The 13744-nt window shown below is 44.1% G+C and overlaps 1 protein-coding gene across 1 annotated transcript in view; it reads right to left on the bottom strand.

Annotated features, from left to right (window-relative positions):
• Window positions 1-13424, bottom strand: part of DGKH (diacylglycerol kinase eta) — a 163174-nt gene extending 149750 nt beyond the window's left edge. Inside the window, 2 exon segments of the mRNA XM_048932685.1 lie at window positions 11548-11826; window positions 11829-13424. Coding sequence (XP_048788642.1) covers window positions 11548-11826; window positions 11829-12008 — 459 coding nt within the window. The 5' untranslated portion in view covers window positions 12009-13424.
• Between the last annotated feature and the right edge of the window lie 320 nt (window positions 13425-13744).

The raw sequence follows: 13744 nt of genomic DNA, 5'->3' as shown, positions 1-13744 counted from the left end.
AGACAGACAGCCTTGCTGCTAAACTACACCATCAGAGATGTTTCATAATCACAAAATTTAGCAGAAAGAGAACACTAAGTATACCCAGGACACAAAAAAAGGGTCAGAAAGCCTACTGTCACCAAGGCTCCACACCAAGCATCTCTTTGCTGTCTTTGGTGGGTCCTACTCTGTGCCAGACTCGTGATCTTTGAGTCACCCTTCAGCACCTCCAAGAAGTGCGCAGTCACCTCTGTTGGTAGATCTGTGATATGAGAGGAACTGTGGAGATGGTGCAGTATGAAACCAGCCACCCTGAGTGGCAGTGTACTGCATCTTGGTCAAAACCTGTGTCAGAAACCTGATGCAGAACAGCAACGTAGAAATAATTTCAGTTTTTGTCATTTCCTTTTGTCATAGAGCAGTTTAATTTCCAGCTCCCAGGAGTGTCCATTCAAATTTTAATTTGAATCAGTCTTGTGGCAAATCAGCCAGTGCTAAAATAGTACTAAAATAGACAGAAATCTGTCTAGAGAGGTTTAGAGAGAGGAGAACAGTTTTAGAACTTGACAGGACATGACATGATTCCATACCACTGATCTGCATTCACACACTTATCTGTAATGCAAACAGAAAGCTATTTAAAGCACTCCAAATTAGGTACGCTAAGTGTACTCTGGCACCTCACACTCGTGCTATAAGGCAGTAGAGAGAGGGAAATAAAGGTGCTTTTTACCTTCCACAATCTTTCCTAAACTCGTACCATTGAAAATAATTTTTTTTCCTTCTATTTTTTTTTTTTTTGCTTCTGAAGGTATCTAAACAAGCCTTTACCTGCTGACAAATCTTCCTTAGCAGACACAGGTTATCCTCAGCATGATGTGTGAAGAAAACAGAGAATGCCTAATATAAAATGTATCAGGAGCCAGACACATTCTGATGGTGTGTAAAACATTATTTGCAAAAGAATGGCTCTGAGCAACCTTATGTTGCTTTGAAAGCGTCCCTTCTCTAAGCATGGAGGTGGCACTCCAGAAGTCCTTTCCAACCCAAATAATTATTTTGCTTCTGTACCAAACCCCATAAATACTTTTTACCTACAAAAAGCCCCTTTCTGTATTCTCTCACACCTACTCATGGTAATTTCAACTGCGGATGAGCTATAAATAACCCTGGTGTGTATTTCAAAGAAAAGGTATAATCATCCTTAGCACAAAACCCAGCAGAAGCTCATTTACCTGCAGGTTTTTGAGGCTTTTTTTTTTTTTTGTAGCTCAAATAGAAAAATATAAAATTTCCCACTCGTTTCCAACTGCTGGCTGTGAGGCAGGGACACAGGTTTATCACAGGCTCAAAGGGTAATCTGAAATAGCAGCCCTTTGTAAAACTGCTGAGGAAGGGTGGGGAAGGAGCAGAACCTGTGATGTTAACTCCTTTCGTCTCCTCCACTCACCGACCAAGTGCAAAACTGACTTGATGCACTGGTGTTTTTTGTTTCTTTTTCCTGCCCTAAATAATGCAAGCAAAAAGGATTAAAAAAATAAAATAAAATAAAACATTAGTATTTATTCATACACACACACAGACTGAAGCGCTGATCGCATTGTGCAAGAATTAAGATTGTCTGAAGTGTACGTGTAATCAGAACCACACAAAGGTTAAAGAAACTGGAACAGAGATTATGCATTCTTTTCAGACCCACAGCTACGCACTGCTATCACGTTCACCTGGGAACGCCAGGTAACGTGAGATAATATGCAAAAGTAGCATGGATTTAACCATGCAGCTTGATGTCAACCAGCACATTTAATAGCTTGCTTTTGACAAGAGCTCATCAGAAGTTCTGCATTTCTTGTTATCTCCTTTTCCTTTGAAACGCTGCAGAAGCAGCAGAACACAGTTTTTCAGTGAAGCCTCAGGGACATGGGTACGAAACTGACAACCTTCTGAAGCCCACAGCACTTTTATTTAGGGATTTTGTAACATTAGCAAGTGGGGCAAGGGAGAAAGGATGCAAGCACAGGCCCTAACATGCTAACCAATACAGGTAAAGTCCCCTTTTATCCCAGAAGCAGACAAGAAATAGCATACAGGTATTCACATTAGCCCAGGATTCATGCATAGTTCATTCTTTATCAAAAAATATAAAACCCAAGCTGCAGTTAACTGAGCTACATAAGAAACCTATCTCAAGTTCTTTTTCCCTCAACAAAAGCATTATAATGCAAACTTCCAGACTACATGCACAGTTTGCTTAGGCAAGTTAACTCGTTTGAGAGAAAAAAAAAAAAAAAGGAGGTTAACAGCATCGGATAGGAGCTCAGGCTTCACAGCTCTTTTTGTTTGTTTTGCCTTTAATGAGAAGTTGTGTAAACAATAAAAACATTTTGTATTTCTTTCTTTAAAAGCTTAATCAGAACCATTTGCTCTACATCTCAGACCCAAGTAATTCGGTTATATCAGTTCCCCACTGCAGACCTATACCCTCTCAGCATTCGTCACAGGAAGAATTTGCGTGTTACAAATGCAGCAAGTTAACATGAAGGAATTAGTGCATGCACCGTGAACAACACCATACAGGAGCTGTATTCCATCAGCATTATGAGTCCCTTCCAAGTCAGTGTATTCTATGCTATTCTTACAGTGATGGGGTGCTTGACTCATCACAACCACTTTTTGGACTCTCTTTTACACTTTTATCAACTAGAAAGCTGAGACAGAGGCAAACAATAGTTGTCAATGCAATAACTCACAGGAAGCCTTCCAAGATATCAGGCAAAAAATGACAATAACAGATAAAAATCCATCAAAAAAGGTACACTGGCTTTCAAGCCCACAGTTTCTCAGTGAATGTCTGCTCCCAGAACAGATGAGAGCCCTCAAAACAGGCAGCATGGAGTGAAGCTATCCAGAGAAGCAATCTCATAGATTTGTACCTTCTCTGAGACTCCACACCCAACCAAAGTTTGGGGTTTGGAAACTCCTCTCTTCATTGGCATTACTGGGAGAGAGAAACCTGCAGTCGCAGGCTGAAAGGGACAGGGATGCTGCCCTTTCTCAGCTGCAGCTCTGAAGAAACAGGGACAGCAGCAGGAAGGAAAGGAGGAGATGATCAGCAAGATGTCTCTATGGGAGCATTAAAACAAACACAGAAGCATGTGCCTGTTCTCACGACCAACACAAAGCGTGCACAGTGAGGGAAGAAGTCTGCCTGTTGGCTTCTGGTGAGCTTTGTGGATGTACTGAGCCTCTTATGCCACCGGGAGCCCACTGACCTCCCTCCTCCTCCCCAGTACTACAGCAGCTCGCAGGACTACCAGCTGTCAGACCGAAGACAGCCAAACGGAGTTGCTAAATTTAAGCAGCCACACACCAGGACATAACTGACCAGAGCAGCACGACAGCCCTTTAGATCCACTTAATTCTCCACATGCACGAAAGACAGAGGCAGATCTTCCCAGCACGAAGCTGTGCCAGAAGCGCAAAGCAACTCCAGCGGCACGGCCAGCTTCCTTCAGCACGGACATCTCTAAAAGCCCTGCAATCGGCTGCAAGCATCCTCTGGCAGCTACCACTGAGGGGTTCATCCTCCTTCCCAGCCAGCAAAAGCACAGGGAGGCTCACCGGCAGTGTGCTGCTCCTCGGCTCCAAAACCCTATTAAGGTTGCTTAGTGACAACAACGCAGAGCTCTCTCACACCATTTACAAGACCCAAACATTTAAAGGCAAGGAAATGAATGGTTCAGATCATCATAAATCTCACACCGCTCCTGTAATAAACAAATCAATTCCCATCAATTAGGAAGCCTTGCCGATTTCATTACAATAATCTTAAACGTCCCAGGAGCACAGACCAGTTATCGTGCCTTTAGTATCTAAGCACTGAAATATTTCCAAGCAAGAACATTAGTCAAATGAAAAATAATAATAATAATAATAGCTGAAGAAAAATTATTTGCTATTTCTTCATAATTGTGCAATATATCAGGATAATTCCTACATGGTAAAACTTTTAAGTCAACCATGTTCTGACTTTGCGTACAAAATTTCTATGGCCCACATCCAACAAGCACTTAAGCGCCGGCTTAATTTTAAGAAGTAATTAATCATGTAAAAGTGTACAGGACAACTGAAGTGTTTCAGCATCTGCTTAACTGTTTTAGTAGAATAAATCTCTTATTGCATTTTAAATACCCTCTAATTCGGTGTTCTTACTTTTAGCACATCAGTGAAATAGTATTCTTTTTGGGTCAGTGTCAAGCTCGTTTGTAAATGCTGTATTCATCACAACATTAAGAAAGAATGGCACTTCTTTTTATTGTAACAGGAGGAATATAAGTTATGGATGCCACCCAGCGTGGCTACTACACCATTGCTAGCAAACTGAGCATTGTAGCTTGAACTCACTTTAACAGAGCTATGGCTACTGCACTGTTATTCAGTAGCCTGGCCCTTGGTTTTTAAAGACTTTGGACAATGCAACTTATGCTTTGAAGACAAGATAAGAAGGGATAAAGAGGTAATGTAAAAAGGTGGCAGATGCAAAGTTTAAAGGAAGAATGTTTTGTTTTTTCTTTTGAGATGAGATCCAAGCATCGGCATAAAACCGAAAGAAGTGACCAAAGCTAGCCATGCTGTCAGCAGCATTGCAGCATCACATTCACCTGTATTAGAAATAAGAATAGAGAACATCACGTGGGAAGAAAAAAAAAAAAAAGAAAATCTCAAAAAGAAATAATAATGGCCAAGCAGAACAAAATGCATTTCCTGTGGTTCCTCCGCTAGCTTCACTCATGGTAAACTCCTGAACTACCTTCACAAGACACAGAGTCCTGCATTAATCACCCCTACCAGAAGAGAAAAGAAATCCAGAATGCCAAAACTACCACAGAAGCATGATCTTACACCCAAAACTCTGTATTCTGAACTTCAGTGAATCCACACATAAATACACAACACAATATTACCTTCTTGCTAAGCCTGCAGACTACACATGCTGTTTGTAGAAGGACAGTTGGCCAAAGAAGGACAACCAGAAGGACAAGTTGGCCAAAGAAAATGAAAGTAACATAATTAAACAGAAAACCCTTGGCCCTTTGTAATGTCCCAGAGCAAGAGCACTGGTCGAAGTTGCCTTTTATCATCTTCATCTAGTCAAGAGGATTTGATACTTCCTTTCATATGAAGGCTCTGTGACAGCCAAATGAACTATTCTTTTGATCATTACTTCAATTACAAAACCACTGTCATTTTGTGTGTTCTGTTACACATACAAAGCTAAGCTGGATAGCCCAGCTACTCATATAGCAGTCATACAGCAAGCCCTGTGGCATTTTGGATCCTGATGTAGCTACTGGAAAGAAATCAAAACGTACACAAATTATCTATATAGCCTCACATGGATGAAGATCCAGCTATAGAACAGTTCTTTCTTGAGCTCTGGAACGACTGTTATATGTCTTCAGGACTGTGCACATGAAGTTCACTAGATAAGACACTTCAGAAGAGATTCCCAGTTGTCATTTGTTCTTGAAATAGTCTCTTCTTGTGCTTCTTAAAACCAGACATTTTCCCTAAATTGCAGAACAAGCTCAATGTGTTCCACCTGATCTTTTTGGCATTCCCTTGGAACAAAACACAAAACAAAATCAGTGCCTCTTATATTAAAGATGGGAGTGTGATTATCTTGTCTTTCTTTTTCCCACATTCACAGTTCACTGTATGTCTGAGGAAAAAAAAAAAAGTGTAATTCATGTTATTTTTCTACACAAAATTGCATTAATCCTTTTAAGAAAAACAAAGCAAACAAAAGGCAAAAGCAGCAACATTTTCTTTGAAGACCTGCTTGCAAATATCCACTGAAAAAAAAAACATTACAAGCTCCTCCTATCTGGTAGCTCACTAGTAATTTAAACTTTGCCAATACATGCATCATTAAAATGCCTTAGCAGATTTCATTTCAGTTTTATACAAACATGTATCAGAATTTGGAGGGGTAATGACCACTCTGCCAGGCTAACCCTACTCCCTTCTATAGAGCACATTCAGTCATTTTTAACTTCCCAGAACTACTGTGTCTTTGACTGAAACTTCCCATTAATGGACACTTTTTTGAAAGAGTACATGGATATGCACCAGGTAGGAAAAGCAAGAAATTACATACCATTACATGCTAAAAATGATTTTGCTTCTCTCAGATGTGCTCTACAACTCTCACCTAGAGAAGCTGTGGGTGCCCCAACCCTGGAGGTGCTCAAGGCTAGGTTGGATGGGGCTCTGGGCAGCCTGAGCACAGGTGGGTGGCACTGCCCACTGCAGGGAGTTGGGAGCAGGTGGGCTTTAAGGTCCCTTCCAGCCCAACCATTTTGTGCTTATATGAATATGCGCATCTGCATAAAAAACAGATAAATGATTCTGAACATATAACTTAGAAATGACGTTAAAGCTACCACATAATATGAGGAGGAGGGAGTCAAATTTGCCAGGGATTTTACAACAGTTGTAAAAAAAAAAACTGCTGGTGGGACACCTTGCTATAATGGATATACAGAGCATACAGCAGGCACCTGATTTAACTGTAGAATGAAAATTATGGAAAACATAATAGTGCAGACAAATACCCTGCAGCACTCTTAAATCTTTTGAGTAGGTGCTATCAGGTGCCAAGAAGTCAAAGATGATTGCTATGCACTGGGTCATTCCAGTTCCACCCCACGCTGTACAAACACAGTGATATAGTTTAGCAACACTGCTTCTGTTAATGCAGTTGTAAAATAAATTGCAAATTACAATGCATTTTGAAGCCATGCAGATTCGGACAATCCTAATGCACATACAGAATCCAGATTAGGGTTAAATTTGCTACCGTGGCATTCTCATGACAACTTCTGGTACATAAGTCATGTTTCCTTAATCAGAAAGAAATCGACCACGACTTAGCTGAGTAAATCAGCACCTACCAGATAATAAAAGCTAAATAAAGCAGATGACATTGCAGAGAATGACGTTCATGAGGTCTAGCATCAACACCAACAATAGCAATTATGTTTAGGGGAATTAACAAGCTATAGTAATCGAATAGAAACGTATACCAGAAACAAACAGGAAGTGACTACTGGGATTTGGCACTGTGAAATGTCACCATATGGAAGAGTTTAGAAACTTTCTGAAGGCTCAGCTCCTAAATGGCTGGTGTTATCCACTAAGAGCAATAAAAACACAGTGGGAATTTAATTAATTCACTTTTATTACTCCATAATGATTTAAGGTATCTAAAAAATAATATATAAAGACCTAAGATAAGATAATTCTAGTAATAACTCTTGCAATTTAGTTAAATAATACTATTACCTCCCCTAATTATAACATAGCCGTAATTCAGAAATTCCCCCACATTATAGTAATTCCATGATTTAACAAGCAAACAAACAACACAAAATATTTTGGGTGAAGGAAGTGAAGACAGCATTCTCCTTGATGTGTTACAGGTGAGTTTCTCTCAGTAACTAAACCTTATTTTCTCGCATTTCCAAATTCATACTCCCTGCTCCAGAATGTCTGCTTTATCTAAAAACAAGCACAGGTGAGATACCCAATAGCAGATTGGAGAGAAAAACACACATCCAACATAGCTTTCCCATTAACAGCACATGGAGCCATTACAGTGGGAAGCCAGGTCAGCAATGAAAGTGCTGTTTTCCATATCCACTTCCTAGCACAGAGTACTCAAGACATGAGCAGAAACTACCACCAGGCCCATCTAACTATTCTGCTTCCAAGCATCCAGGCATCACTTCATCTATTTTCTCATGCTTGCCCCCAAGCTGAATAAAAAAAACCAAAACAACACTGTCAGTTCTAATCTGAGCCTTCCTTTCTCAACAGGTTCCAGCTATAAACGACTAAAACAAGACCATCTTTGTGAGGAATGTACTTCGCACTACAGCAATTAACTTTAAAGAAAGTAGGACCCAGCTGATGACAGGCAGAGTTTTCATACTGCAACCCCGAAGAAATGAAATCATCTGCTTTGTTTAAGAAAGGCACGAGCACTGACTGCTTTAACCAGCGTCTTTGAAAGTGAAGAAGCTGAATTTGATGCAGATGCAAGAGCTTTGCATGATTTGATTCCCCAGTACAACACTGCTGGTACATCATCATACACACTGCTTCAAAACTGAATACAGATTCTTAAATATCTTCACCAAAAATAAATAAATAAATAAAACACATATCATAGAATGGCTTGGGTTGAAAAGGACCATAATGATCATCTAGTTTCAACTCACCTGCCACAGGCAGGGTCACCAGCCACTAGATCAGGCTGCCCAGAGCCACATCCAGCCTGGCCTTGTCTTTTCCAAAAAACAATTTTACCAGGACACTTTTTACATACCAGATACTGAGGTCTCAGAGACAGGGAAAAACTGCCAGTAAACATCATGAAGTCAAGAATGGTTTCAACACTTCCCATTTGGGATTTCAGCCCTGAGCCGCTCAGACTTCACAGGGTACTTGCCACCTGTTTGTTCTGCTGCATTTCCTCCGGGAACACATATGTGCTCCACAATTCAACAGCTTCCAGGACAAGGATGAAAGATGCTGTCTTTAGTCTCATAGAAGTGCTAAATAATTTCAGTCCTGGCTCCTCTACTGCCACGGCATCACCCTATAAACAAGTGTGCAGCTTGAGTGAACAGCTCCTAGATACAGGCAAGGTGTTGTCCCACTGAATACTTGTTTATTCCTCATTTTGTAGAAACTAGAGCATGCTGATCTTCAGGTTTTCTGTACCAGGGAAATAAATAGTGGCCATATTTCAGCACAAGGCAAGCCTTCCGTATACTCTAAAAACATGAGAAGTAAGTATGTGCAATTTACAAGTAGATCAAGACTAAAAGTTAGAGATGTTCAGCCCTACCACCCATCCACTTCAAATATCACAATGCCGTTAAAGCAGTTCCACTAAACTCAGCCAAGCCATTCACAGAGGAAGTTACTACTCAATGTGAGTAAGCAAAACTGGACTAAAGATTTCTAAGCAGAGCAGTGAGCATGTGACCAGCATATGAAAAGCAATGAACTTCAGTGTAATTACATCTTCCTTTCACTTTCCCATTCTGATTTTCACCCGTGGTCAAGTAATCGTTTGTTCAGATGTAGGAGCAAGAGGACAAGGCTTAAAAATACACTCTGAGCACTACAGGTGTTAGAAATCATCAAAACTGTGTTTATGCCAGGGAAAAGGTTTTGCTATTATACGTATGTTTGCTAAATCTTATTATATAGACGCTAGAAAAATCCACCACTGAAGGGCTCTGTCTGCAAAGAATCGCCATATGGGAGCTTTCACAAATGATCAACTGTACCAAAACATCTAAAAATAACATCTTCCTTAAGTAAAATAAAAACAATTGCCAGCAGAGACTTTCTGGTGCAGCTGCATGCTAAGGCATCAACGCCACACTGCTGAAATGTCTCGAGTAAGTATATAAGCAACCTCCAGAGAAAAACAGCACAGTGTTAAATGGCCCATGAACATCAATGATAAATGTAACGTGCATGTTTCAGGTTCTTTCAAAAGTCTATTCTTAGCTGTAAGACAAACCCCATCCACTTAATTAAAACCTTAGCTTACAAACACATTCACAGAGTAAGTGAAGCTTAACAAATCTAATTTGAATGAAAGGGACTGGCTGGGTGAAAGAGCAGCTCCCTGACGTTCCTTGCTCTCGTGGTTTCGTGTAACCACTGATCACCAACTACTGCAACAGCAAACATGAAACACCCTCAAACTAAATGGGAGTTGTCAGTCTAAATACAGCTACTTTTAAATAATGCATCCTGAGTTATAAAATAAAGTGCATCTGAATTATTGAACGCGGGTCTCATCCTTAACACAGATATATCACTTTTACTTAAATGAAAAGTTATTTATATTCTGAGTTGCACGTTACTGTAAATTTTAACAAGTAAAGCAACATTTTATCATGGAATCATAGAATGGCCTGGGTTGAAAAGGGCCACAATGATCATCTGGTTTCAACCCCCTGCTATGTGCAGGGTCACCAACCAGGCTGCCCAGAGCCACATCCAGCCTGGCCTTAAATGCCTTCAGGGATGGGACATCCACAACCTCCTTGGGCAACCTGTTCCAGTGCGTCACCACCCTCTAAGTGAAAAACTTCCTCCTAATACCTAACCTGAACCTCCCCTGTCTAAGTTTAAAACCATTCCCCCCTTGTAGTCAGCATTTCCCATATAAATCCAATCCACAGAAATATAACTGGGTTGCAAACTAAGATAAGCAAAAGTTTCACATTCAGAATTGCCTTAAAAGAAGATCATCTTGCCATTCATTTGCAGCCCTCAGTATCCCACCAACCCACAACACTGGGTAAGAACTCACTGGGATCCCATGCCCACAAAACTGTTTCAAGAGAACAGAATCCTCACATCTTCTTTACACAAGCATCATCCACTAAGGACAGCAAAGCCTTGCACACACGTAGCACCAGCAGAGATGACACAGCACCAGTTCTGCCTTCTTGAAGATCACCACAGAGAAGTGATGTTAAAGCTGGAAGTTTGTATGCAACTTACAGCGCAGTGTAACAGCAGTTAGGCCTGGCTGAAGGGTTATTCTAGCAGGTAACATAAATCACAACTGCAAAGTTACATTTAGCAACTAAAGGCAGTGACAACAAGGTTTTTGGAAAAAAGGGCTTAGCACCTTACACATAAGCAGGATAATGCCAACACTAAGCAACGAACGCTTCTTGCCGAGAGGCACTTTGGTTGTAGTGTGTGGAGCTGAAGGGATGAAGGGCACAAACCCACACAAACACGAGAGCAGATCCTCACTAACTTGGCTAGGCAAAGGGAGTTAACACATGAGTCGTGGTGCAGAACCCAAGCCCTATGTGCCATCTGCCCGAGGATGACCTTAGCCGGGCTTTGTGCATCCATGGAACTTGGACCGTGTTTTGCAAGAGATCCTTCTACTTGGCTTAAGTCTCGGTAGAAAAGCAACCTTCAACACGTGCTCGCCGAAGTTCATTTTACAGGAAAAACCGTGATGCAAGCGCACCATCCATCACCAAGTTAAGCCAGCAATCCCACCGGGGCGGCTTCGCAGCCCGAGCCGGCCGAAAAAACGCACTGCCCCGAAACTTTGACAGCCGCTTTACAGACCCACAGCCACCGGCGGGGCCGCACAACTCCTCGCGGAGCTCCTCGGGGCCGGGGCAAGAGAAGCGAGCGAGGCCGGGCGGGATGCGGCTGAGGAAGAGGAGCAGAGGGAGGCTGTTTCCCCCACACCCAGGACGCGGGCAGGGCAGGGCGGCTGCCGGCTACGGGCAGGCGGCTTCCCCTCCGGCCCCGCCGCCCCGGGGGGCTTCCTGCCAGCGGGGACAGATGTGGACGCAGCAGCTGGACGGGAGGAGGGGAGGGGAGGAAGGAAGAGGCACGGCTGCCTCCCCTCAGCCGAGGGGCAGCGGGATGCGACCGCGGGCCGCGCCGTCGGGTGCCGGGGCGGAGGCGGCGGGCTCCTGTCCCCTCGCCCCTTACCTTGCTGCGGATCTGGCCCGAGGTGGACACTTTCCGGATGAGTTTCTGGGGGCCCTCGTGCTCCCCTTCGCTGTCCGACGACTCGTCCGCCGCCGCCGCCGCCGCTGCCGCCGGGTGCTGGGGCTGCTGCTGGGACTGCTGCTGGATCCCGGCGCCGCTCATCCCTGCCTCGGCCCCGGCCATCTTCCCGGACTCCTGCCGAGAGAGAGCACACGAGCCCGGCTCAGCCCGGGCAGCCGCTGCCGCTCCCCTCCCCGGGGAGGAGGGAGGAGGCGGCCGCGGGAGGGTGGGGAAAGGGGCGGCGCGGGGGGGAGGGACGGAGGCGAGGAAGAGCCGGGCGCTGGTGGGGCCGACCGCTTGGCCGCCATCTTCCGCCGCCCCCTCCGACGGCCCGGCCCGCCGGCAGCCGTTCCCGGCTCGGAACGGGCAGGGACGGGCAGGTCCGGCCCCCGAGCCCTCATCGCCGCGGGGAGCGCCGAGCGCGGCTAAGGATGGAGCGGGCGGGCGGCGAGAGCTGAGGGGCCGAGCGGGCGGCATCCCCGGGGACGCGGAGGGGAGGGGAACGGGCCCCAGCCCGCAGCCACGCGTGGGCACTGTGCGGGGGGCTCAGCCCAGCGGCCTGGCATGGGGATGGGGCACCTGTGCAGGTGCAGAGGGGAGGTGTGCGGCTGTGCTCCGCGCGTCCGGCACCGAAAAGCAAGAAAGCAGCGTGCCTAACGGGATGCATCGACTCGAAACGGGACGTGGTTGTTCTCCCACATCCGTTTAATTTTTGTATTGTTTTGCTCGAAGTTATTGTCTTCACATAAGAGCGGTCCTCTGGTGGCTTTTCCCTTCTCGTCGCAGATCTGGCAGCTCCCGGGATCTCGAAATGTCACCACATGTTCTGAATTGTGGAGCTCTGAAATGACTGTGGCTTTGCGTGTAGTCAGTGTTCCAAATAAGCATTCAGTCTCAGCAATACCAAATAAAACACACGGCTCCCAACTGCACGGAGTGGATTAAAGATGAGAAAGCGACCAATACTTGCGGCTTCTCTGTTCCCACAATTCTATTTATATTTCTCAAAAGGGAACTTCCATCTCTCAATGAGCTAATACAAGTGCCCCAGTACCGAAATACAGAGCAACAAATGAGAAACAAAAGCGAAACCATAACACGGAGCGCATCCTATGCTGTGAATACCGTGCTGTGAGCTGGATTTCATACACTGGAATATCCTATTTCTTTCATTGGGACTTTCATTTCCAGTAGGTGAAATGAAAGATCTGCATGAAGCCACACGGGTGTTGTATCCCACATAGGTGTCACCAAATCAGGCACTTCCATGAGGTTCTACTGCTCTTCTCTATGTAGGATCACTTCTTTTAGGGTACGTTTTAAAGGAATTGTGAGTACCTGTGTTTCTTATTACAGTAATAACTGGGCCTAAGTCCTACCACCAGTACCACATCTGAAACTAGATGAAGTTCTCGCGTAGCTCCTTTTCCTCACTCGTCTCCTTCTTTCCCTGAAAGAGTTCTGCCTCAAAAATGTAAGATAAAACTTGGGCAAGAGCAAGAGTGCACTGAATTCACTTAGGACACAAATAAGAAGAGCAAGAGAGAAGCTTACAGACACTTTGTCACCCCAGCTGCCTTCCTTCCTCTTCCTACTCCCCAGCAACTTCAGAACAGCAAATTACCCCAGAACATGGCTCACAGCTAGCAGAGCTTTCTGAAGGTAAATGACAACTGAATACTGCAACTAGGTGACAAGACAGTGTGCTAATTAATGCTAATGCAGTTTGCATAGGGCTGGGACTGCGATTTGAGGAACATTGGGTGCTAACAGAATACAACGCTCGCTGATTCCATTTAATTCAACTGAATTAAGCAGCGCTTAGATGAACAACACTATTACTGTTAAATTTGTTCCCATGCTAAAAAAGCATTCAAAATATCGGTACATGTGACAGCTGTGTCTCTACCACATGACTGGGATCCTGTGCAAAGCTGAGTGCAAAACTGTTTACAAGCAGGCGTTTCACCCACCTTCCAGAATTAAGGTGAAAAGGAGAAACATTATCCGCAGTTCCGGATGAACGCCTTTGAATTTAGGGAGGTCACAAAGTTGGCTCAATTGGTGACCTGAGGTTTGCACGCTGGGAGACTTTTTTTTCTAAAGCATAAAATGTAACTTGTCTGCTGCAGATCTC

The sequence above is a fragment of the Lagopus muta genome, chromosome 1 (genome assembly GCF_023343835.1).
Source record: "Lagopus muta isolate bLagMut1 chromosome 1, bLagMut1 primary, whole genome shotgun sequence".
NCBI lineage: Eukaryota > Metazoa > Chordata > Aves > Galliformes > Phasianidae > Lagopus > Lagopus muta.
Note: the sequence above shows the minus strand (reverse complement) of the source record. Positions and strands in the feature narration are given on the sequence as shown.